Source organism: Lampris incognitus, chromosome 13 (assembly GCF_029633865.1).
Source record: "Lampris incognitus isolate fLamInc1 chromosome 13, fLamInc1.hap2, whole genome shotgun sequence".
In the NCBI taxonomy this organism is placed as follows: Eukaryota; Metazoa; Chordata; class Actinopteri; order Lampriformes; family Lampridae; genus Lampris; species Lampris incognitus.
In genome coordinates, this window is record NC_079223.1 from 6,054,563 (window position 1) to 6,078,328 (window position 23,766).

General features: G+C 45.5%; 1 protein-coding gene across 1 annotated transcript in view; it reads left to right on the top strand.

Moving 5' to 3' along the window:
* Nucleotides 1-2,087: 2,087 nt before the first annotated feature.
* map3k4 (mitogen-activated protein kinase kinase kinase 4) overlaps nt 2,088-23,766 on the top strand; it is a 46,022-nt gene continuing 24,343 nt past the window's right edge. Inside the window, exons 1-5 of the mRNA XM_056291574.1 lie at nt 2,088-2,194; nt 14,385-14,575; nt 14,724-16,159; nt 21,739-21,999; nt 22,204-22,356. Coding sequence (XP_056147549.1) covers nt 2,187-2,194; nt 14,385-14,575; nt 14,724-16,159; nt 21,739-21,999; nt 22,204-22,356 — 2,049 coding nt within the window. The 5' untranslated portion in view covers nt 2,088-2,186. The remainder of the gene's footprint in view (nt 2,195-14,384; nt 14,576-14,723; nt 16,160-21,738; nt 22,000-22,203; nt 22,357-23,766) is intronic.

A 23,766-nucleotide genomic window follows, 5' to 3' on the forward strand; every position in this document is an offset into this window, starting at 1 on the left:
GCGGGCAGTAGATAATGGCGGATAAGAAGGGGGCGCAGCGGTCAGTAGATAATGGCGGATAAGAAGGAGGCGCAGCGGGCAGTAGATAATGGCGGATAAGAAGGGGGCGCAGCGGTCAGTAGATAATGGCGGATAAGAAGGAGGCGCAGCGGGCAGTAGATAATGGCGGATAAGAAGGAGGCGCAGCGGTCAGTAGATAATGGCGGATAAGAATGGGATGCCATATTATTGCTAGCTAGTGTGTGTAGCTAATGTTTACGTCCATTGTGCAACGCACAAAGTCCCCCGTTGATGACGTACAACGGTTCAACTAAAAACTGGTCGAAACGCGGGCCTGTTCCGCCACACGACACCAAGGTTCTGAGAATCCAGAACGGAACCGGTGCCTGAACCGGGGCTATCATCAGGCTCGCGGGGTTGCTGGGGCCTATACAACTGTGTTAAGAGAAACACCTAGCGGGAGGGATGGTGCTCAACAAATAGGGAGCACAATAATCCAGTTATTCACGTACGTTCTCTATGAGACAGTACAAGCCTGTTTCATGCTATAAGCAGTCATGACACCGGGTGCGTGATTGACAGCTGATGACTGCTTATAGCATGAAACAGGCTTGTAATGGATTTTATATATATATATATATATATATATATATATATATATATATATATATATATATATATATATATATATGAACTTAGCACAGACAGTAAGGAAATGTGTGTTTGGTAGATTGTTTCTTTGTTGTAACAGTGCTTCTTGGCAGTAAATCTTATATCAGGCAGCTGGTTGTCAGCACCTGGGGTACCAGAAGCTCAAAACAAGAGTCAATAGCAACAGCAAAATAAGCTGTTTGGCATTGGCAGAGAAGATTTGGCAAATGTTTCATGGGCGCAACCCACATACTCAGCTCTGCTGCTCATCCCACAAATGCATGTTCCTTACAAATGTGGCCCCATTTAAAAGGGAAATAAACAGGCTTTCCAACGCTATAAGATTTATTGCCAAGAAGCATTGTTACAACAAAGACATCATCTACCAAACGCACATTTCCTTACTTTTTGTGCTAAGTTCATATATATATATATATATATATATACCCTGAGACATACACAGAGCAGGACCCTGAGAGCAGGATAAGCAGTTCTGATAATGAATGGATGGATCTCTCTCTCTCTCTCTCTCTCTCTCTCTCTCTCTCTCTCTCTCTCTCTCTCTCTCTCTATATATATATATATAGCGAGAGAGATAGATCGATATATAGATATAAATAATCCAGTGAGTCAAGTAAATTCTTTATGAGACAGTACAAGCCTGTTTCATGCCATAAGCCATCATCAGCTGTCAATAATAACGATGATGATTATTGACAGCTGATGATGGCTTATGGCATGAAACAGGCTTGTACTGTCTCATAAAGAATTTACTTGACTCACTGGATTATTTCGCTCCTTGTTGGTCGAGCACTTCCCCTACCGTCGAGTGTCTCTTTTAACAACGTTACATATGCATATATATGAAGTCCTAAAAAGCACCACCATGCCTGTTGCGGAGGCTCGACGGTCTTTCGTGTGAGGTTCGTGCGCGACCATTGGCCTCGTACGTCTCCATGGCTTGTGTACTGGCCGAGCTGCCGTAGCGCAGCGCTCCTCTGTGGCACTCCTCAGTACACACTGGAAAAATGGCGTCGGCACACGCACAGGCGAGACTTAACTGTGCCGGTGGGTAGAAAGTGCCGTGAAGAGAGTCACATTTGCCGCCCATGCAAACGTCCAGAGGTGCACAGCTCAGCCGAACTCGTCCGGACATGGTTTAGTTCATGCACGTTTCGGAACAAGGAGCCCCCGCCTTGCAATGGACCCTCCGGATCGCAACGAACCCAGCAGGTAACGTGAATTTCGCGTAACAGAAACTAACGCCGTCAGTGAGCCGCGCTTGCCAAATAGTGAGCCGAACGTGACACTGCAGTCGGCCGAACGGTCAGCGCTTGCGCAGCCCGCAGGAATCGACTTCCTGTCCAATAGTGGTTCGCGTGCAGATGCTGCATTTGCAACATTGAAGTTGTAAACTTTTTTTGTGTGTGTGTGTCTGTGTGTGTGTGTGGCTAATTTGTGTGCACGATTGCCTGCCGATATTCGGGTTTCATCTCTTGACGTATGCCAGAGGCCCCGGGCAAAATGCTTGCCAAATGAAAAGGTAATGGCTTGCTGGATTCCCAACTGTTCCGACAGTGCAGCACAGTTAAGCTAACGTTAGCTGGCGTTTGTCAGTGTATTGTTCAAGCGCAAGTTCAGTGTGCTAAGCTGCCTCTGCGAAGGTAGGCGACTGTGGAACCGCACTGCCAGACTGGCAGCCCCCCTTTTGTTGATTCTGTAAGATGGAAGACTTTGCATTAATATATCCTCTTTTTTTTTCTTTCTAATTTTGCAACCGCTGCTTTTGTAATTGCCTTTACCCAGCAGCCGCGCTGCACTGTTATTGATCATCTTGTTGCTCGATTGGCGCTCGTGCTGTTGCGTTGCATGTCTCCTGATGCATGGTGAAGAACCTATGGTCTTAATTGCGGCCTACGACAATTTGCACCGTGCAGATTTGTGTCTGATACAGGCCTGGGAATATTGAATTTGTAGCAACAAATGTCATTACAATGCATGTGCTCGCTGTGCTGCTGGGGAAAGTTGGTGGCGACGTGAATCGATTGAAGTTGTGGCATATTGCAGGAGAATGCATTCTAACAAAAAGCTAACGGTTTTTTTGTTTGTTTTCGTTTTGTTTAACTATTTGCATCAGAACGCATTGCACCTATCTGCCCCCCGACCGACGGCGACAGTCTCTGGAATATTCCTGTCTTCCGCTTTCCCTTCTCATTCCATGCATTTGTTTTTAGAGCCGCCGGTTTAAAGGTCTTGTGTCATGTGGCATTAGGAATGTCAGCTTTAACCACCCAATTATATGTGAGTTACACTGATGTCATATCAGACAATCCGAGACAGACGTGCTTAAATGTGGGCATTGCCGCTCTAGGAAACTAGGCCTACAGAATCATTTGCATTATTAGAAATGCAAGCAACATTTGCTTGTCATCATTGTTTAAACTACCTCCAAATCAAGAGTTGTTGTAATCACGGGGGAGCTTGAATGATTCGTCAAAGCTTGAAATCCACCCACCCTTCAATTTCAGAACAAACTGTGTTAAGTAGCCTAAGCCTTGTTTTCAGCTGCTCCTTATACACTCATACATTTTGCTGTGGTCTCCAGGGGCAGGTCACATTCTTGCATATGGATTGGATTAACCAACACAAGAAAAAAAAAAGTACAAGAATGATGTAATTTTGTGCTTCTATAACAAACACCTGCTTATTTTCCTTACTGACACTGCATGCTTTCATTGTAGATAAAGGCGAACTTGAGTTTGAAATGCTAATGACAAATGCTGAGTTAGTGTTTTTCTTTCAGAAAAATGGTGCACATACATTTAAGATGATTGGGTTAGGCTCTCGCTTTCAAAATGAAGCCTGCCATTGGCAGGACAGAGATCCTTTGTCAGTGTTGTCTTGCTCTTGAAATAAGTCTGGAGACATTAGACATTCGGGCCCACAAACATTCCAGAGATTTCAGGATGTGGTGTGCGTAGTGGATGGCTGGCTTGAGCCCTGGAGGCACCCATGGCTAACTCATTAATGCTTGTAAACGCCTACAGCACAGGCAGAGGAATACAGATAGATCCACCTCTAGCATTTCCTTGACTACGGCATATCAACAGTCACAATCTGGCACCCTCGAGTTAGCCTTTTTCCTTTTTGTCTTTCCAGTCTGTTTTGCATACTGTCTCAAAGTTGTGACATTGATCTCACATAGGTTGTAAATGTGATTAGGGTGGCCTTAAGATGCCAGGATATGTAGGAAAAAAACATTATTTTATAACTGCGGAATAACACGAGTTAATTTTTTGAAGCCGTACCTTTTGAATGCGTTGTGCATACTTGCACAGAAAATTGGAATACAGTTATTACTGAAGATGTTGTTTATTGTTTGCCATAGTTATCTTACTCATATAATAGGCAGCTGTGTGCACTGCATTTATGGTGAAAGTGGCACAAGTTAGAGGAAAAGCTGTCACGCTACTTATATACTGTGCCATCATACATTGTGAGTGTTGTAGGCTTGTAGATGCCCTTCTGCATCTATGCACATTAAATCGGTACTGTTGCTGTGTGGCTCGTGAGGATGTTGTTTTCTGATGTTAAGTTATATACAAGGTCAAATCAAAAGTATAGTTTTTGAGCATACTTAGCTTTTCTGATCAGGTATTGTTTGAACGGCTTGCACATACATATGTTGCAGATGTAAGGAGGTCCACTTTTTCCACACTGTTACACTATTCCCGAATTGGGTGGGGCCAGGCTTGTCCTGTTCCCCTTTGTTTTTTGTTTTTCTCTCTCTCTCTCTCTCTCAGCCTTTGGCAGGAATCCTGCTGGCTGCCTTATCTTGTTTTTCAGGCACTGGTGCTAGGTCAGTCACTTCAGGGGTCTGGTCAAAGATGCAGAAGTTTGTTTTGTGTCTTTGATGAGCTGAACTTTTACACGAGGGTTGCAGAATGCAATGGCAGTTGAATTTCTTCTCTTGATGCCTCACCGGTCAACTGCAGCAGAAAACTGACAAAAGTTTTGTGCCTTTTTAAAATTTGTTATCGGAATGCAGTAATCGGCCTAAAAACTAAATTGTTAAAGTCAGAATTAGATTAGTTGAAAAGGGGCCCTTGCACGAGCACAGCCAGTATTCCCCCCTTTTCCTCTCTAAAAGTCCTTTTTTAGTTTGGGCATTGTAGGAAAGTGTGCTCACTAACCAGCTGTGTGCTATTCAGCTGTGGGCCCCATGGGCCACGTGTCGCCACTATACAATAGATTGCCCTTTCCTCTTACAATGGTTCGGATGGTTGTGTGTCAAAAGGTCAGGCCCCTCCCTGACTCTGGTGGCCCTTGGTGTCACTGCCTCAGTCGGTATACAGAAAAGACTAAATTTTATGCTGTTTATTATGCACTCTGTGTTTCTGCCCCGGGGGCTGTAACATTCCATCGGCCTTTATTACAACCCCAATGAGCCATCAGATGAGCCATTGAGAGCAGCCAGACACCATCTGCAGCGATAATTCACCAACGGCAGCCAGGCAGGCACAGCTTGGAGATCACAGCACAGCCATAGTGAACAGGAGGGCGGGCAGGTCGCTGCCATTCTATGTGCTGCTTGCAGTTTATTTAGGAAAAGGAGAGAATCCTTACGAGGAATTTGTGCAGCCTTTACAGTTAGGACTCTTCCAAGTGCATGCTTATAATGTCTCATGGCAACCAAACAAAACACCGGCCAATGATGACATCACTGTTTCCGCTGTCATTCCTGAGTGATTTAGTCATTTCATTCTGCCTCGGACGGCGCCTTTTTAAAACTTGCACGTATTACCTCTCGCATGTATGCACTATTTACATCTTCAGACAGCACACACCTTTGCATGTTTTCTATGCACCTACGAGTGTGCATAAGCACTCAGTGCCTGGGGGTTTGGTGGGTGTTGTACACCAGAGTGCATCAAACCAAATGTGGTTTTGTTCTTGAATTCTCTTTTGCATGAGTGTGTTCGAGGAATAGTCTACCACTTTGAAAGCAGTTGCAGTGCATTCTGTTCCCTTCTTGCAGTTTCGAGTTGCGAATGTGCATTTTCTGAAAAAGCACAGTGGCATTGGTCAGTTGTAATTACATAGTGATAAATGGCCACTTGTGCACAAGATTGCTTACTATGCCTCCTTGTGCCTGAGGAATGAAACAATCGCTGTAGTGTTCTGTTCTCTGTGGGGACCCCTGAACAAGCCGCTCCACAGTTTCTCGTACAATACGGTCAGAAACCATACCTTTTCAGTGTTAGCGTTCCTCTGGAATAACAAATTTATTTTTTTTTCCTTTGGAGTTCATCTGGAATAATGATTTCTCCTTTACCTGATATTTTCCCAAATATGTTGGCCACTTGAAAGCCTGGGTTGCGTTTGGAGTCCATTGGCATGTTAGGCCAACGGATTTGCAGCAGGTGTCTCCCTGCCTTGTTCCTAGCTCTGCTGCAGCTCTCAGGGGACTGTGTGTGTTATTGTGTCTCTCAGGAGTGTGTGTGTGTGTGTGTGTTTGAAAGAGAGAAAGACTATGTTGCAGGGCAGACTGGCAGTAGGGGTCTAGACTCTTTATGTGACTCCTTTTCTTTCAGTGAAACGCTGCAGCAAGTTATTTCCAGATTGCGTCCCCCGCCCGCCCCCCTTCCCCCCAGGAGAGCCTCTACACAGACACTAATGGGCACGTGTGGGGGATGCCTTTCAGTCCGATGATGGATGGTGGGGCGTTTGGTGACCAAGCATATAGAATTTTGGATTTCAGCCCACCGCGCTTCTCCCTCCTGTTTTTGTTAGTGGGGGTCAGACCCTCTAACCCTCCTTTCTAATCCTATTAAAATACCCTCAGGAGAGGTTTAAGGAACAACAGCCCTGGCAATGTAATCTGAAAAGGCATGCCACTTGCATTGTTGTTTTTTTTTCCACCATAAAGGAAGTGTTTCGGGAGATCGTTTTACGATATGATCGTTTTCTGTAGAGCTAGACATACCATCTTCAGCTACCTTATGGCCGTGCTTAGCTAAATTTTGCAATCAGTTTGTCTGGCTGGCCTGATGCTGACCATTGCCACACCATAGTGCTGTGCTATAAGATTTGCAAAATAGCTGCCTTTGGATTAGCATTGTGATTTGCCTCCGTTCTACCGACTTTTAGACACTTGGGTTTTAATGATACGGCATGCTATTTTCTCATCTTGGCAAAGCTGTCCTGTTTACCGACATTAAGAGAGTTGCTACTAAAAACCCACAGATTATATTATCCTATGTCTGGACTACTGTGGTTATGCACACAGCATTGCTACTGTACAGTCCGGAGACAGCCAGTCAGGCTCCAGAGGAAAGACTACTCATCAGTCTGCTGCAAGTAGCAGTAGACATTTAGTCTGGTTTGAGTTCTTTAGCAACCTGATTTAAGAGACTGGTTGAATTATTGTGGGTACAAACTGCCCAGCACTGTTCGACCTTGTATTTGGAAGTTTATTTGTGTAGACCTGAATCACTGTCGGAGGGCTTTGCATTTACACAGTGACAACTGAGCAGATGCAGTAAAATGGCAGTTGAACATACCCTCTACCCTTACACCCTCTATGTGGAAGAGGAAATGCTCCACAGTCGGGCGTCTGGGTAGCGTGGTGGTCTACTCCGTTGCCTACCAACATGGGGCTCGCCGGATCGAATCTCCGTATTACCTCTGGCTTGATCAGGCGTCCCTACAGACACAATTGGCCGTGTCTGCGGGTGGGAGGCCAGATGTGGGTATGTGTCCTGGTTGCTGCACTAGCGCCCCCTCTGGTCGGTCGGGGCGCCTGATCCAGGGGGAGGGAGAACTGTGGGGAATAGCGTGATCCTCCCACATGCTACGTCCCAGCGTGCAATAGGTGCCGAGATAGACAATGCGCTAACAGATATGCTTAATGAAAGCACTTAATGACCAACTTATTGATAGAATGCAAAAAAAAAGAAAAATGGATGCTGGGATAGCACGGCAGTGCAGAAGCACATGAAGCATCTTCCCCAAATCTTGCTACAGAATGACACTGTACGGTGCAACAGAGATGTTGTGTTAAAGCATTATAGGGCCCTTGGGGGTCAAAAATAGTAGCGCTCTCATAGTCACAACTGGCAGGCCCAGGCACATCTCTCATAGAGGGAGTACAGTGTGTGGATGATGTGTATCCTGAGCCGTCACAAACGTCCATCTTTAAATGCTAGTGTGTGGGTGGGCCTTCACCAGTTGGCATTGTCAGACTGTTTGCTGCCCTTTTAGTGCCTCGCTTTGTTGCTCTTTTAGGTGGCAAAAGCAGGTATAGAGAGTAGAAGTCCTAATCATGTTTTTGCTTCACCCATGTAATAAACCAGCTGATTCTTATCAACGCCACTCTTCAGCTGGGCAGGCGTGGCTCCAGACCTTTTTTTTTTCAAGGTGTGAGTGATTTTTTTTTTTTATCCAACGGTAGCTCTGGTGCGACTGCACAATTAATGGACACTTGGGGGGAAATTTTTTTTTTCGCTGTCTGATTGAAACTGTTCTGGTCTGATTGTGCCTTATGACCATCTACAATAAATCTAGTCACTGTAGAAATGGTACCAAGGCAGCTACAGCCCATTTCTGCAGGCTATATCCCTTCCCATCTGAGCTATAGCAGCATGCGCAGTTTGCACATTTACTCTTGCAGATAGGCTACTGACAGCAAACATTGAAACTAACTTGGACAGTAGCAGTGACTGGCGATGAAACATGCTATCAAGTCATATTTATTATTATTACTAGGGCGGCATGGTGGCGCAGTGGTTAGTGCTGTCACCTCACAGCAAGAAAGTCCTGGGTTTGAGCCCCGGGGTTGTCCAACCTTGGGGGTCATCCCAGGTCGTCCTCTGTGTGGAGTTTGCATGTTCTCCCCGTGTCTGCAGTGGGTTTTCTCCGGGTGCTCCGGTTTCCCCCGCTATCAAAAAGACATGCGTGTTAGGGTTACTACTCCTGTCTGTGCCCCTGAGCAAGGCACGGCAAGACGAACTAGAGTTGGTCCCCGGGTGCTGCACGGCGGCTGCCCACTGCTCCTAACTACACAGCTAGAATGGGTTAAATGCAGAACATAATTTCCCCATGGGGATCATTAAAGTGTATCCAAATCAAATTAGATATTTTCTACCAAGTTCATCGAGTGCTGTACCCAGTAATGTTATAGCAGGTGAGGCACAAGGGAGAGTCAGGAGGCGACCAATGAGCCGTAAAATGCCACTAAAAAAAGACATACATTTTTCAACGTGAATGGCTAGTTGAATTTCCTTGGTTTAGGTTCAACAAGGAAAAGAATGAAATGCCCTGTGTGCACTGTGCAGAGTGTGGTGTTTCCAGTGGTGGCAACACAGAGTTCGCTACAGCCACAACCAACATGAGACATTAAGGCCTAGTCCACACATACACAGATATCAGATATTTTTCTAAACGGATATTTGACCTTCGCTTTACAAAATAGTTCCATACACATGAGAACGCAAAGACGACTACAAATGTTCAAACAGTCATGTCGGGCCAGTGGGTGGCGATAAAGTCTACAGTCATCGATAGGTCACATACCAGAGAAGAACATTCTGAGCATATGTAGAGCGCTTATGTTCCTTTGGCGGTAGTGACAAAAACAATAGTAGCTATTTGTCTTCATCTTTATCTTTATTTATCTGTGGCGAATGAAAGGAAAATATGACTGTTTGTGTGGACAGACGATGAGCTGGAGTTGCTGCTTAGTGTTGCGTTACAGTACAAGGCGAAGAAAGCCCAAGAAAACATCGACCGGGACTCTTGTTATACCGCAGATGCAGACATCTTGGTGGTGTTTCAGGAACAGTATCCTGGCAAATACTGATAAAGTGGAGAAAGAGTTACCTCATTCAAAAGACACGGTGAACGGGGCGTCTGGGTAGCGTAGCGGTCTATCCCGTTGCCCACGAACACAGTGATCGCCGGTTGGAATCCCCGTGTTACCTCCGGCTTGGAATTGTGTCCCTCCAGACACAATTGGCCATGTCTTCGGGTGGTAAGCCGGATGTGGGTATGTGTCCTGCTTGCTGCACTAGCGCCTCCTCTGGTCGGTCGGGGCGCCTGTTCAGGGGGGAGGGGGAACTGGCGGGAATAGCGTGAGCCTCCCATGCGCTACGTCCCCCTGGTGAAACTCCTCACTGTCAGGTGAAAAGAAGTGGCTGGCAACTCCACATGTACCGGAGGAGGCATGTGGTAGTCTGCAGCCCTCCCCAGATCGGCAGAGGGGTTGGAGCTGCCACTGGGACGGCTCGGAAGAGTGGGGTGATCGGCCAGGTACAATTGGGGGGAAAAAAGGGAGAAAATACCCCCCCCCCAAAAAAGAAAGACACAATGAACAAGGCAATAATATCGACCAAGCTCAAGACCATCCGGGCGAAGTACAGTGGGGCAGTTGACGCAGGACGCCGAAGTGGACAAGGTAGAGTGGTGCTGCTGTACTTCAAGCTATGTGAGCAGATTTGGGGTGGCTCGTCTGCAACGAGCTCCATATCTGCTGGCATTGAGTCATCAGACGCTGATGTGGATGAGACCTCCTGCACCAGTCTGGATCCTGCTACCACAGATTTGGATATTGCGTCTGCTGACAGCGAGGCGTCTGCCGGAGTGTCTGCCTTGGTCCTCAAGGAGCGACGAAATTGACTTCAGGTACGTGTGATTGGTCTTTGCTGATTGTTGTTGAAGTGAAACGGGATTTGCATTGTGTTGTACATAGGCCATACCAGTGTTTCTGAACTGATGTGTCCCCTGCTTATTTTAGTTGGTTGCATAGAGCCTCACCTCTTTGTAATTCTGCCCACAATTTTGCATTTCCCCACAAATAATCTTCATCATCGTCAGCACACTGTTTTTCTAAGGGCATATCAGTCATAATTAGAATGAAGTTAGTTTCGATGGCTCGTGATTGTTGACACTCAGTTATAATGAGGAGGCCATTCAGCTTTTCAATAGTGCGCTGAAGGAGGAGAGCAGACGCGTTCACACTTGTCCGGCTGAAGTGTTCATCAATAGTCCAAATCAGTCTGTCCTAATTTTGAGAACACATGCATTTAGATCACAAATATTTTGGAAAAGTCATGGAAGATCACGTCTCTCGCATTTTTAGTTTTGGAGAATTTTTTATTTTATTGGTTTTTTTTGGATTTTTTCCCCCTTTTTCTCCCCAGTTGTACCCATCCAATTACCCCACTCTTCTGAGCTAACCCGGTCGTTGCTCCACCCCCTCTGCCGATCCGGGGAGGGCTGCAGACTACCACATGTCTCCTCCGAGACATGTGGAGTCGCCAGCCGTTTCTTTTCACCTGACAGTGAGGAGTTTCACCAGGGGGACATAGCGCGTGGGAGGATCACGCTATTCCCCCCAGTTCCCCCTCCCCCGCGAACACGCACCCTGATCAGCTGGAGAAGGCGGCTAGTGCAGCGACCAGGACACATACCCACACCCGGCTTCCCACCCGCAGACACAGCCAATTATGTCTGTAGGGACTCCTGACCAAGCCGGCGGTAACACAGGGATTTGAACCGGCGATCCCCATGTTGGTAGGCAACGGAATAGACTGCTATGCTACCTGGACGCCCTAGAATTTTTTTTTTTTTTTTTTTAGGGCCTGCATACATTAACGTGTGCTGTGGTGCAAGTCAAAGCAGAGGAACAGGGTGGACACTGAGCATGATCACCCAAGACTCTGAAACTCTTATCAGGAGTAAAGCACGTCCCAACTGTCTCACTGGCTTCCTCAAATCCCCGTTAAGTGAAAACAGCCCGTTTAGTAGGCCTACTCGGAGAGATTATCAAATGATGTGTGTAAACACAGTTATGATGGTCATTTTATTCATGTTCACCAGGATCAGCTGCAGTTTTGATGTTCATACTCATCAGTTCTTCATCAGGATCAGTTATTGCTAGAGTAATGTGCTCTGAATGCAAACATTTGTTTATTTTATGTTAAAAAATGGTCATGATCGGGGCGTCTGGGTAGCGTGGCGGTCTGTTCCGTTTGCCTACCAACACGGGGATCGCCGGTTTGAATCCCCGTGTTCCCTGTGGCTTGGTCGGGTGTCACTACAGACACAATTGGCCGTGTCTGCAGGTGGGAAGCTGCAGGGGGGAGGGGGAACTGGGGGGAATAGCGTGAGTCTCCCACAAGCTACGCCCCCCTGGCGAAACTCCTCCCTGTCAGGTGAAAAGAAGCGGCTGGCAACTCCACATGTATCAGAGGAGATGTGGTAGTCTGCAGCCCTCCCCGGATCGGCAGAGGGGGTGGAGCAGCGACCGAGACGGCTCGGAAGAGTGGGGTAATTGGCCAGGTATAATTGGGGAGGAAAAAGGAGGGGAGGGGGATCCACACAAAAAAAAACCGGTCATGATGACATTGTGTATGTGTGTTTACGAGCCCATTTTTGAGAAATAAATTTGCTTAGTTTGAATGCTGTAAAAGTGGATCGCGACTTAATGACAATGGGAAATTGTAGGTCCCAAGGCCAGACCAGTTAACTGGGTTGTACCACAGACTAGTAGTTGCCTGTTGCTCTGTATTGCTTGTTTTTAAAGTCATGTTCCTGTGTAAGTCATGTATTCTCTTCTTCTATTCAAGGGCTACAGACATGACAAACTCAAAGAAGGCCTTCGGCGGAGAACGCAGCCCAAGAAGACCTACATGTGAAGAGGAGTGTGCTGGAGCTCATGAAAAGAGCAGAAACGAAATAACATGGAGAATCTCGACAAAATAACCTCCAACCTCACATAGCTCGCAACCTCGATCACTGAAGGGTTTTCTCTTCTGAGGCAAATGATTTGGCAACCTATCCACAGGATGCCACCATATTACACACAACCCCAAGGGTATTATGCTTATGCACAAATACATGTGCCCGCACCCCCACCTCAACCAATTACAACCAATTAGCCAATTACACACAGTCTCACCTCCACCACCAAATACCACACCACAGCATCCTCCTCGGTTCTCTTACAGGCAGGCTCTGTTCCAAGATGACATCAAGCTATTTCAGTAAATATTGTTATGTAATAGACTAATGTTGCAGTTAAACCCAAATTGTTGTTATTTGAAGTAATGTTGCACTAAGGCCTACTTTTTTTTACAGTTTTGTTGCATTACAGCTAAAACCTGTCTTTTAGTTAAGAGCACATTAAATGTATAGCATATGTGGATGAATGTACTTGACAGTACAAGCTAGACATAGAAAGATGTTGCACTCTCTGCAAAGTTAAGTTTATTAAATAAAACTTCTTTTTTTGAATGGCTCAACATGTTTGCTAAAATGGTTTTTTGCTGGAAAACTGAAATTTGCAACAAAAAACTGAAATCTGTAACATGAGGAATCAGGAACACTTTATTTGTCATTTCACTTCATGCACTTGCGTACATGAAATGAAATGCTGTTTCCCCAAGCCCACAGCACTATAACACAAAGACAAACTACAAGAACACACATACCCAAACTAACACATACAAAAAAAATCACTGTCCAAGGGAACGAACGCCAGCCAGGATGACTGTCGGAACCGCTGGTCTGCAAGGGTTAGCAGTTACCTTAGCCCGCCCCGCTTCCACCTGCTGTCAGACCGTCCTCAGCGTTTCCTCTTCGGGCATTCCTCTTCGACCACAGCCCCAGGCAGGGGCTGTGGTCTGCGGACCCACCGGACGCAGCAGACCAAGCTCTCCCAGCCGATCCAGCGCCAGCTCCCCCAGCCAGACACCCTCAACACACAGGCCAGACACCTTACGGAGTAAACTAATTTCAGCCGCTTGTATCCGCGATCTCACCCTTTCAGTCACTACCCAAAGCTCATGACCATAGGTGAGGGTTGGAATGAAGACTGACTGGTAAATTGAGAGCTTTGCCTTCCGGCTCAGTTCCCTCTTCACCACAACGGTCCGGTACGACATCCACATTACTGCTGATGCTGCACCAATCCGCCTGTCAATCTCCCGCTCACTCGTGAACAAGACTGTGAGATACTTGAACTCCTTCACTTGAGGCAACAACTCATCCCCAACCCGGAGAGAACAATCCACCATTTTCCAGTAGAGAACCATGGCCTCAGACTTGGAGGTGCTGACTCTCATCCCGGCCATTTCACACTCAGTTGCAAACTGCCCCAGTGCGCGCTGGAGGTTGCGTTTTGATGAAGCCAACAAAACCACATAATCTGCGAAGAGCAGAGATGGAATTCTGAGGTTCCCAAAATGGTCACACTCTTCACCTTGGCTGCGCCTTTAGATCCTGTCCATGAATATCACAAACAGAATCGGAGACAAGGGACAACCTTGGCGGAGTCCAACACCCACCGAAAACGTGTTTGACTTTGTGCCAAGAATGCAGACACAGCTCTCACTTTGGTTATACAAGGACCGGATGGCTTGTAGCACCTGCCCTGGTACCCCATACTCCCGCAGTACCCCCCCCCCTGGGGTGCCCAGGGGTACACTCTGTGAGGGGTACAGGGGAAATTAAAAAAAAATTTTTTTTTTATTTTGACAGTGGTGTATGCTCTCTAATCATGGTAAAGATGCCAGTTAGTATTATGTAACCCGATTCCTTCGTCCAAATGGATAAAATTACTGTTTAATTAATGGAGAAAAATGCTAGATTTCAGCTTTAATATTGCAATCAGCTGTTAAGATGTGGTTTTTCCTGGATGTTTGCGCACAAAAAGTAACACAATTTTCTCACAGGCAGGCCAACCCTCTGAAAGATGAACCCCAACAGAGCTCTGAGGTGGATGAACCATGGGACTCTCCCAGTGAGGAAGAGGAAGCTCTGTATGGCACATCTCCCCCCTGCACCCGCCGTCAGATAAAGCGCATGTCAGGCAAACATCAACGGAACAGCCAGACTAGAGCTGCTGGTCGCTCCCCTAACAAGAGTAAGTAAATGGGTCAGTGAAGCTGCAGTGTGAAGGGCAGAAACTGTTAAAATGAGTGGATTCACTAAATTATAAACATTCTTGAAAGAGTTGTGCAATGTTTTCTACATGTATTCCACTAAGAGGCCTCTTTCATGTCCATTTTCAGCAGACCTCAGTGCAATAGCCCTGAGAGAAAGTCCAAGGCAAACCGAAACCCCCGAGGAACACAGCTACAAACAGGGGAAGAAGCAGAGGGCCACACTTCGTTCCACTGAGAGAGACCACAAGAAGACATTTGAAGGCTCATTTATGTTGGATCCACTCTCTAAGTCAAGCCCTTTCAGTGCCCTCAACATGGACCCCAGGAAGCATTACTTGAGCTTGGGCTGCAGCAGTGGCAAACTCCCTGTCTCTATGCCCCATCCCATGGCCCGGACCCATCGGCAGACTTCACGCACAGACTGCCCAGCCGACCGCCTCAAATTCTTTGAAACCCTGCGACTGCTGCTGAAACTCACGTCCATGTCCTCAAAGAGGAAGGAAAAAGAGCAAAGGGGACTGGAGATCATGGCCTTCATGGGTCACAACAATGAGGTCATTTGGCTGGAGCTGCAGGCATGGCATGCGCGACGCTCCACCAGTGACCAAGACCTGTTCCTTTTCACAGCCCGCCAAGCCATCCCTGACATAATCAACGAAGTGCTGCAATTCAAAGTCAACTTTGACAGTCTGAATCCTGGTCGATTTGCCTCAAATCCAGGGTCAGAGCAGAGCCAGTTAGGCTGTCAGAATTCCCCAGATCTAGTTTGTGGAGAAGGGAGGGAGCCTGCCGTAGCAGAGACAAACCACTGTGGCATAGATCCCTGGGGCTTTAGCGCCTGCCCACCTTCAACTATGAATGCAGCAGAACCCTTAGGCTCTGGGGCAGGTTGCAGGGATCACCTTCAGCGTCAGCGTTTGGCCTTTGAACAGGTCAAGCGGGTCATGGAGATGCTGGAGTCTGTGGAAGCATTGTATCCTTCTCTGCAGGCTTTGCAGAAGGACTATGAAAAATACGCAGCACGGGACTTCCAGGGCAGGGTGCAGGCACTCTGCCTGTGGCTGAATATCACCCAGGACCTCAACCAGAAGCTGCGCGTTATGGCAACTGTTCTGGGCCTACATGATCTGTCCCGTATTGGGTGGCCTGTCTTCGAGATCCCCTCACCTCGTTGCTCCCGTGGCAACGAGGAAGATGACAATGAAGAGGATGAGGAGAATGACTCAACAGCCACTTTTACAGCTGATAGTGACGCAGAGGACAGGGATATTGGGGCGGACTGGGAAAAGGGTATGGCTGAAGGAGAGCTATCTCCCTCTCTGACACCTAAATTTGCCCGGCTGTTGTCAGAGGACGAGTTTCTCCCAACTGCTGGGCCAGGAAATACAGAAATGACTGGGGGAAGTTCAGTGTTTTGCCCCACAGCCATCTACAGGCCATTTGTAGATAAAGCTCTGAAACAGATGGGACTACGAAAACTGATCCTCAGACTGCACAAACTGATGGACCGTTCTCTTCAGAGGTCGAGGGCAGCCCTGCTCTGCCACACTCCTGCACAGGAGGTAAGGGCTGTTTGGCGATGAAGTAAATCACAATATGTTCAATTTTATGAAATGAATTATACTTGAACCTCATATCCACACCATTTTTACAAAGCAATAGTATCTTCCTGCTGCAGGGGCCGCATTTAGTACCAATTATGATTTACTCAAGTATACAGAATAAACTAGAATTGGATAAAAGAAGGTGGAATGTAAGATGCAGTGACAAGTTAGATTTACATGCAGCTTGTGTTTTTTTTTTTAACCACCTAAGAAAATATGTGTTAGGCTGTACTGTTCTTTTTGTAAATGCAGTGCCAAGTGGACGACATATCTAGGTTAATTAAGTGAAAATGTCTTTAAGTCAAGGGCCTTGTTAGAGTTGTATTAATGTATAGTGCCTTTTTTCTGGATCGGTTCTTCTCTGTTGAATTTGTCCGAGGAACTTAAAGGCCATAAAACTATCCAGAGAGCCGCCGTCCTCTCACAAGAGGGAAGTGTTTCTGTCATAATGGACGTGGTCTCCGTTAAGATCACGTTACATCTGTTGTCAGGATGGAAGTGGTCACTGAATTTATTTCTGCAGTGAAGCTAAATGGACATATGTGATGGCTGTTTTATAGTGAGCAGACCCTACACCTAGTGAAGATTCACTGGTGAGTCTGGAGGAGTGCATGACACTGTCAACAGAGTACCAAGTGATGGAGTATCCGGTACAGCTTCGACACACATATAGTCCACTCCTCTTGTGCTTTGTGGTCGTCCATTTACCTTTTTAGACACTAGGTCAGGGAGTTGGTTGGTGCCTCCCAATTATTCAATATTACAATATCTTACTGTCAATTTGATGCATATTGCATTTTTTTAAAAATATTGCAATATAATAAATAGCCTGCCACCCAGTGACTGCTGGAATAGGCTCTAGCATCCCAGTGACCCTGAGAGCAGGATAAGCGGTTCAGATAATGGATGAATGGATGATGTGATGGGGTTTTTTCAGGGGGGGGGGGCTCCTTCCCCTTCCTATCAGTAGTAAAATGTGAAATTTAAAGAAACTACAACAAAGCACATTTGTTTTAAGCCCCATGTGTTATAAAAGTTAAAAAACCTGAAAACGGGTATGCATTCCTGATTAAATATTTCAACAATTAAAACTCATACATTCAGAGATTTAGAAATCATTAAGAGGTTTGATGAGAAGAGAAAAAATATCCTTGCATCAGTAGATATCATTTCACTTCACAGGAATAAACAAATGTATAACTGGGCGTCGAGGTAGTGTAGTGGTCTATTCCGTTGCCTACCAACACGGGGATTGCCGGTTCAAATCCCGTGTTGCCTCTGGCTTGGTCGGGCATCCTTACAGACATGGTTGGCCGTGTCTGCGGGTGGGAAGCTGGATGTGGGTATGTGTCCTGCTTGCTGCACTAGCGCCTCCTCTGGTCTGTCGGGGCGCCTGTTCAGGGGGGAGTGCAATGTCCCCCTGGTGAAACTCCTCATTGTCAGCTGAAAAGAAGCGGCTTGCGAAGTATCAGAGGAGGCACGTGGTAGTCTGCAGCCCTCCCCGGATCGGCAGAGGGGTTGGAGCAGAGACCGGGATGGCTCGGAAGAGTGGGGTAATTGGCTAAATACATTTGGGAGAAAAGGGGGGGGAAACCCCCCCCAATATGGGGGGACCCCCCCAATATATATATATACACATGTTGATATTCCACTCCTCATTAGTCGAGCACTCAACACCATTGACGGTTTAAAAAAAATGCTATATATATATATATATATATATATATATATATATATATATACACAGTGCATCCGGAAAGTATTCACACCCCTTCACTTTCCCCACATTTTGTTATGTTACAGCTTTATTCCAAAATGGATTAAATTCCTTTTTTTTTCATCAATCTACACACAATACCCCATAATGACAAAGCGAAAAAGGTTTTGTAGAAATTTTAGCAAATTTATTAAAAATGAAAAACTGAAATATTGCATGTACATAAGTATTCACACCCTTTACTCAGTACTTGGTTGAGGCACCCTTGGCAGCGATTACAGCCTCAAGTCTTCTTGGGTATGAAGCTACAAGCTTGGCACACCTATATTTGGGGTATTTCTCCCATTCTTCTCTGCAGATCCTCTCCAGCTCTGTAAGGTTAGATGGGGAGCGTCGCTGCACAGCTATTTTCAGGTCTTTCCAGAGATGTTCAATGGTGTTCAAGTCTGGGCTCTGGCTGGGCCACTCAAGGACATTCATAGACTTGTCCTGAAGCCACTCCTTCGTTGTCTTGGCTGTGTGCTTAGGGTCATTGTCGTGTTGAAAGGTAAACCTTCGCCCCAGTCTGAGATCCTGAGCGCTCTGGAGCAGGTTTTCATCAAGGATCTCTCTGTACTTTGCTCCATTCATCTTTCCCTTGATCCTGACTAGTCTCCCAGTTCCCGCCGCTGAAAAACATCCCCACAGCATGATGCTGCCACCACCATGCTTCACTGTAGGGATGGTATTAGCAAGGTGATGAGAGGTGCCTGGTTTCCTCCAGACGTGACGTTTGGCATTCAGGCCAAAGAGTTCAATCTTGGTTTCATCAGACCAGAGAATCTTGTTTCTCATGGTCTGAGAGTCCTTTAGGTGCTTTCTGGCAAACTCCAAGCAGGCTGTCATGTGCCTTTTACTGAGCAGAGGCTTCCGTCTGGCCACTCTACCATAAAGGCCTGATTGGTGGAGTGCTGCAGAGATGGTTGTCCTTCTGGAAGGTTCTCCCATCTCCACAGAGGAACGCTGGAGCTCTGTCAGAGTGACCATCGGGTTCTTGGTCACCTCCCTGAACAAGGCCCTTCTCCCCCGATTGCTCAGTTTGGCTGGGCGGCCAGCTCTAGGAAGAGTCCTGGTGGATCCAGACTTCTTCCATTTACGAATGGTGGAGACCACTGTGCTCTTCGGGACCTTCAAAGCTGTAGACATTTTTTTGTACCCTTCCCCAGATCTGTGCCTCGATACAATCCTGTCTCGGGGGTCCACAGACAATTCCTTTGACTTCATGGCTTGGTTTCTGCTCTGACATGCGCTGTCAACAGTGGGACCTTATATAGACAGGTGTGTGCCTTTCCAAATCAGGTCCAATCAATTGAATTTACTACAGGTGGACTCCAATCAAGATGTATAAACATCTCAAGGATGATTAGTGGAAACAGGATGAACCTGAGCTCAATTCTGAGTGTCATAGTAAAGGGTGTGAATACTTATGTACATGCAATATTTCAGTTTTTTATTTTTAATAAATTTGCAAAAAAATCTACAAAACCTTTTTCACTTTGTCATTATGGGTATTGTGTGTAGATTGATGAGAAAAAAAAGGAATCTAATCCATTTTGGAATAAGGCTGTAACATAACAAAATGTGGGGAAAGTAAAGGGGTGTGAATACTTTCCGGATGCACTGTACATATATATATATATATACATCAACACAGATACAGGAAAATACGTTTTAGTACATTGCAGGTATTATGTGTAATGAATGCCTGCCGAGTAATATATGTAGTGTAATATATGTAAAATATGTAGTATCTTGACTACCTGAAACAAGCACACACACAGGATTTGTTTACTTGAATATTGATGAGACCTCGGGAGCACAACACAGAACAGCCATCTTGGCAGGCATTCATTACAGAACCTGCAATGTATTAAAACTTTTTTTCCTGTATCTGTGTTCATATTCCGCTCATCATTAGTTGAGCACTTATAACACCATTGACGGTTTCGGAAAAAAACGCTACATATATATATATATTAATTTTTATATAAAATGTAAATATAAAATTTATAAAATATATAATATATATAAAATAAATATATATATATAAATATATATAGCGTTATATTTATATAGCGTTATATATACACATACACACACACACGTGTGTGTGTGTGTGTGTGTGTGTGTGTGTGTGTGTGTATCTGTTATTTTTTTTGGGGTTGCCCCTAAAATCAAATTTTTTTTTTTTGCTGCTGACCTAATTGAGTTTGGTTTGATGGAGTCACTAGAGGTAATTAACTATTAAAAAAATTCTTACTATTATGGGTATCGGCACCTTTTAGTTATTATTATTTGTATTACTATTACATATTATTATGTATTATTAAGTATTATTATTGTTACTGTTGTGGGTATTGGCACCTTTTTGTTTGACACAGCAAACTGATTTGTTGAATTTGGGTCTGACAGAAAGCATTTTAGCATGTGCTGTCTTTTATACAGCTGATATGTAAAAATCCTGTGAAGCTGTTAATTGTAGTAATTACCAATTATATGGTAAACTGAATTTTTGCCAAATTTAAAACATATGATTGAAGTGTGTGACAAGATGTTCTAATAAATGCCTAGGGAGACGTTATTGGAAGTCAAACAAAACGTCTCCCTCCCGTTGCCAGTCATTAGACATCTTTTGGTCTAGCAGCGGCTCATGTCGGAAGCCGTCAATGTGAAATATCACGCAGGCAACGTCGGGAGAGGCTAGATTAATATTGCTTTAAGTGCTTGTTGAACTTCAGTTGTGCTTACTAAGCACAAAGAAATATGCAGAAATGTTTGGCTATGCAAAATAACAGTGTAAGAATTTCACATCTTTAAATGAGAAGAACAGCAGGAATGGAAAGGACGGAACAATCAGACTGTTAACAAGACATTTAAAAGCATTTTGGTGTATTTAGTAATCCATCCATCCATTATCCGAGCCGCTTCTCAGGGTCGCGGGGATGCTGGGGCCTGTCCCAGCAGTCTTTGGGTGGCAGGCGGGGAGACACCCTGGACAGGCCACCAGTCCATCACAGGGCCAACACACACACACACACACACACACACACACACATTCATACCTTGGGACAATTTAGTACGGTCGATTCACCTGACCTACACGTCTTTGAACTGTGGGAGGAAACCGGAGCACCAGGAGGAAACCCACACAGACACGGGGAGAACATGCAGAGAACTCCACACAGAGGATGACCCCCAAGGTTGGACTACCCCGGGGCTCGAACCCAGGACCTTGCTGTATAGCGACCGCGCTAACCACGGTGCCACTGTGCTGCCCCTACCCAGTTTCAATCAATTGCAATTTCAGTGTTAGAGTAATCCATTGCTGATAATGTTGGGAGTACTTGTGACCATTGCTGGCTGTGATTTATGAAATGCAATGTTGCATCTCTGGTATATTACCAGAAATCAGTAAAAAAAAAAATTAGCCTTCTTTTGCTAGGTAGTATTGATTTAGTGTGGCCAGTAGAATTTCACAAAATAGCTTTTTGTTACACAGCCTTTGAAAATGCAGTAAAATAACTGCAACTTTTCCACTTTCACTCTCCCACATTCTGGGCCTCATTGCAAATATGCATTCTAATCTTGCGTTGTACAAGGCAGTGTGAGAATTAGTTATTAATGGTTAACAAAAGGGCCGTTTGAAACGTAATGTAGTTCATGTCAGGATCACTGATGCTCTTTGGAGAAAAGGCTTTTGTGTAATTGTGCATATCGGTAAGAGTACAGATACTTGGAAAAGCATCCTCACTAATCTCATTGGACTTGTCTTCATCTGCAGTTTGCAGACTACCCAGACCCAATGCTGTACAGTGATTACCTGCCAGAGCTGTCCCGCCATGTTTCCTGTAGCGGTCCAGCTCATCCGGAGCTGGGGGCAGATCAGGTGTCCTGGGAGGATCTGCGAGAAATGGACCTCCCGTCCTTCCGGCCAGCTTTCTTAGTCCTTTGCCGGGTTCTTCTCAACGTCATTCATGAATGCCTTAAACTGCGCCTTGAACAGAGACCTGCTGGAGAGCCCTCACTGCTCAGTATCAAACAGGTAAGCAGTTACCTCGCCATGCTTGCTTTAGCCCCAGTGCTGAAGACTAACTGAGTCATTACCTCCTTAAATCTCTTCACGTTGCATGTTCCTATATGTGCCGGATGTGAGTTGTTTTTTAAGGATATTTTATGATACAGCCACGCTGTATGAGAGGAATGTGGTATCAGCCCACTCATGTTGATGTTTATTTGTGCCCTGCAGTTGGTGCGTGAGTGTAAGGAGGTTCTCAGGGGTGGCCTCCTGATGAAGCAGTACTACCAGTTCATGCTGCGTGGTGTGGTCACTGATGCTCAGGGCTTACAGACAAATGCCAACATTGATGAGTTTGAGGAGGATCTGCACAAGATGCTGGTGGTAAGACTACTCTTTACCTTCTCTCCAATACAGTGAAGCTAAAGCTATAAGCCCTCATTCACGAATCTTACTAGCAGGTTTACCAATGCAGTAGAGGTAGTAGCGGGGCAGTAGCATTATCTTCATTAATTAACAGGTATTAGTGCTTGACTTTAACGCTTGCCTCCTTTTGATGATTTGATGTCCTGTAGGAGCTCCATAGAAGCACACTGCTGCACTAAAACACTGCCTGCTCTGTCAAGGCAGTATAGTTTCTAACTTAATCATTATCCACATTAAAAAAAACAAAAACATATATATATAAAATGATCCCAAAAGTAATGTCAATTTGTGTCGTTGTTGTCTTCAGAAACCGGTATCAGTAGCCAATCCTAAGAGACACCATTTGGTGCTACATTTTCAGTTGGCTATTATGGACCATCGTTAAGGGCCAGTTTCCATCTAATTGATTTTGGTTCATGGTAAACATTTGGGAAGTATGTGATTAGTCGACTAGTTCGTTAAATGTTGCTACCCTCACTACTACTACTACTACTACTACTACTACTACTACTTTTGGCTGCTCCCGTTAGGGGGCGCCACAGTGGATCATCCGTTTCCATCTCTTCCTGTCCTCTGCATCTTCCTCTGTCACACCAGCCACCTGCATGTCCTCCCTCACCACATCCATAAACCTCCTCTTTGGTCTTCCTCTTTTCCTCTTCCCTGGCAGCTCCATATTCAGCATCCTTCTCTCAATATACCCAGCATCTCTCCTCCACACATGTCCAAACCATCTCAATCCTGCCCCCCTACTTTGTCTCCAAACCGTCCAACCTGAGCTGTCCCTCCAATATACTCATTCCTAATCCTGTCCTTCTTCATCACTCCCAGTGAAAATCTTATCATCTTCAACTCTGCCACCTCCAGCTCCACCTCCTGTCAGTGCCACTACCTCCAAACCGTATAACATAGCTGGTCTCACTACCGTCTTGTAAACCTTCCCTTTAACTCTTCTCCTGACACTCTTCTCCACCCACTCCACCCTGCCTGCACTCTCTTCTTCACCTCTCTTCTGCATTAGTTGGCACCAAAAATACTAGTTAAACTTTATCATTATTTTATTAATGTACACATTTAAATTACATATCTACACAGTTTGCACTGAAATGTCATGTCTTCCTAGTCAAATGTTGCTTTATGAAAACAGAGCGTCCTTAGCCTGTTCGGCAGAGTTGCCACGTCCGCTTCTAATAAGCGACTTTGGGCTTCTTCTTTTTTAAAGTCGCTTGACTGGGGCACCGCTGACAGTAACACAGTAGAGTGCCTGCAGCTTTAACCAGTGAACTTGGATTACCACAGCATTTGTGTGGCGCAGTGCCACACAAAATCAGTGCCATACAAAGTCAAACCTCAGTTAGGGCCCATTTT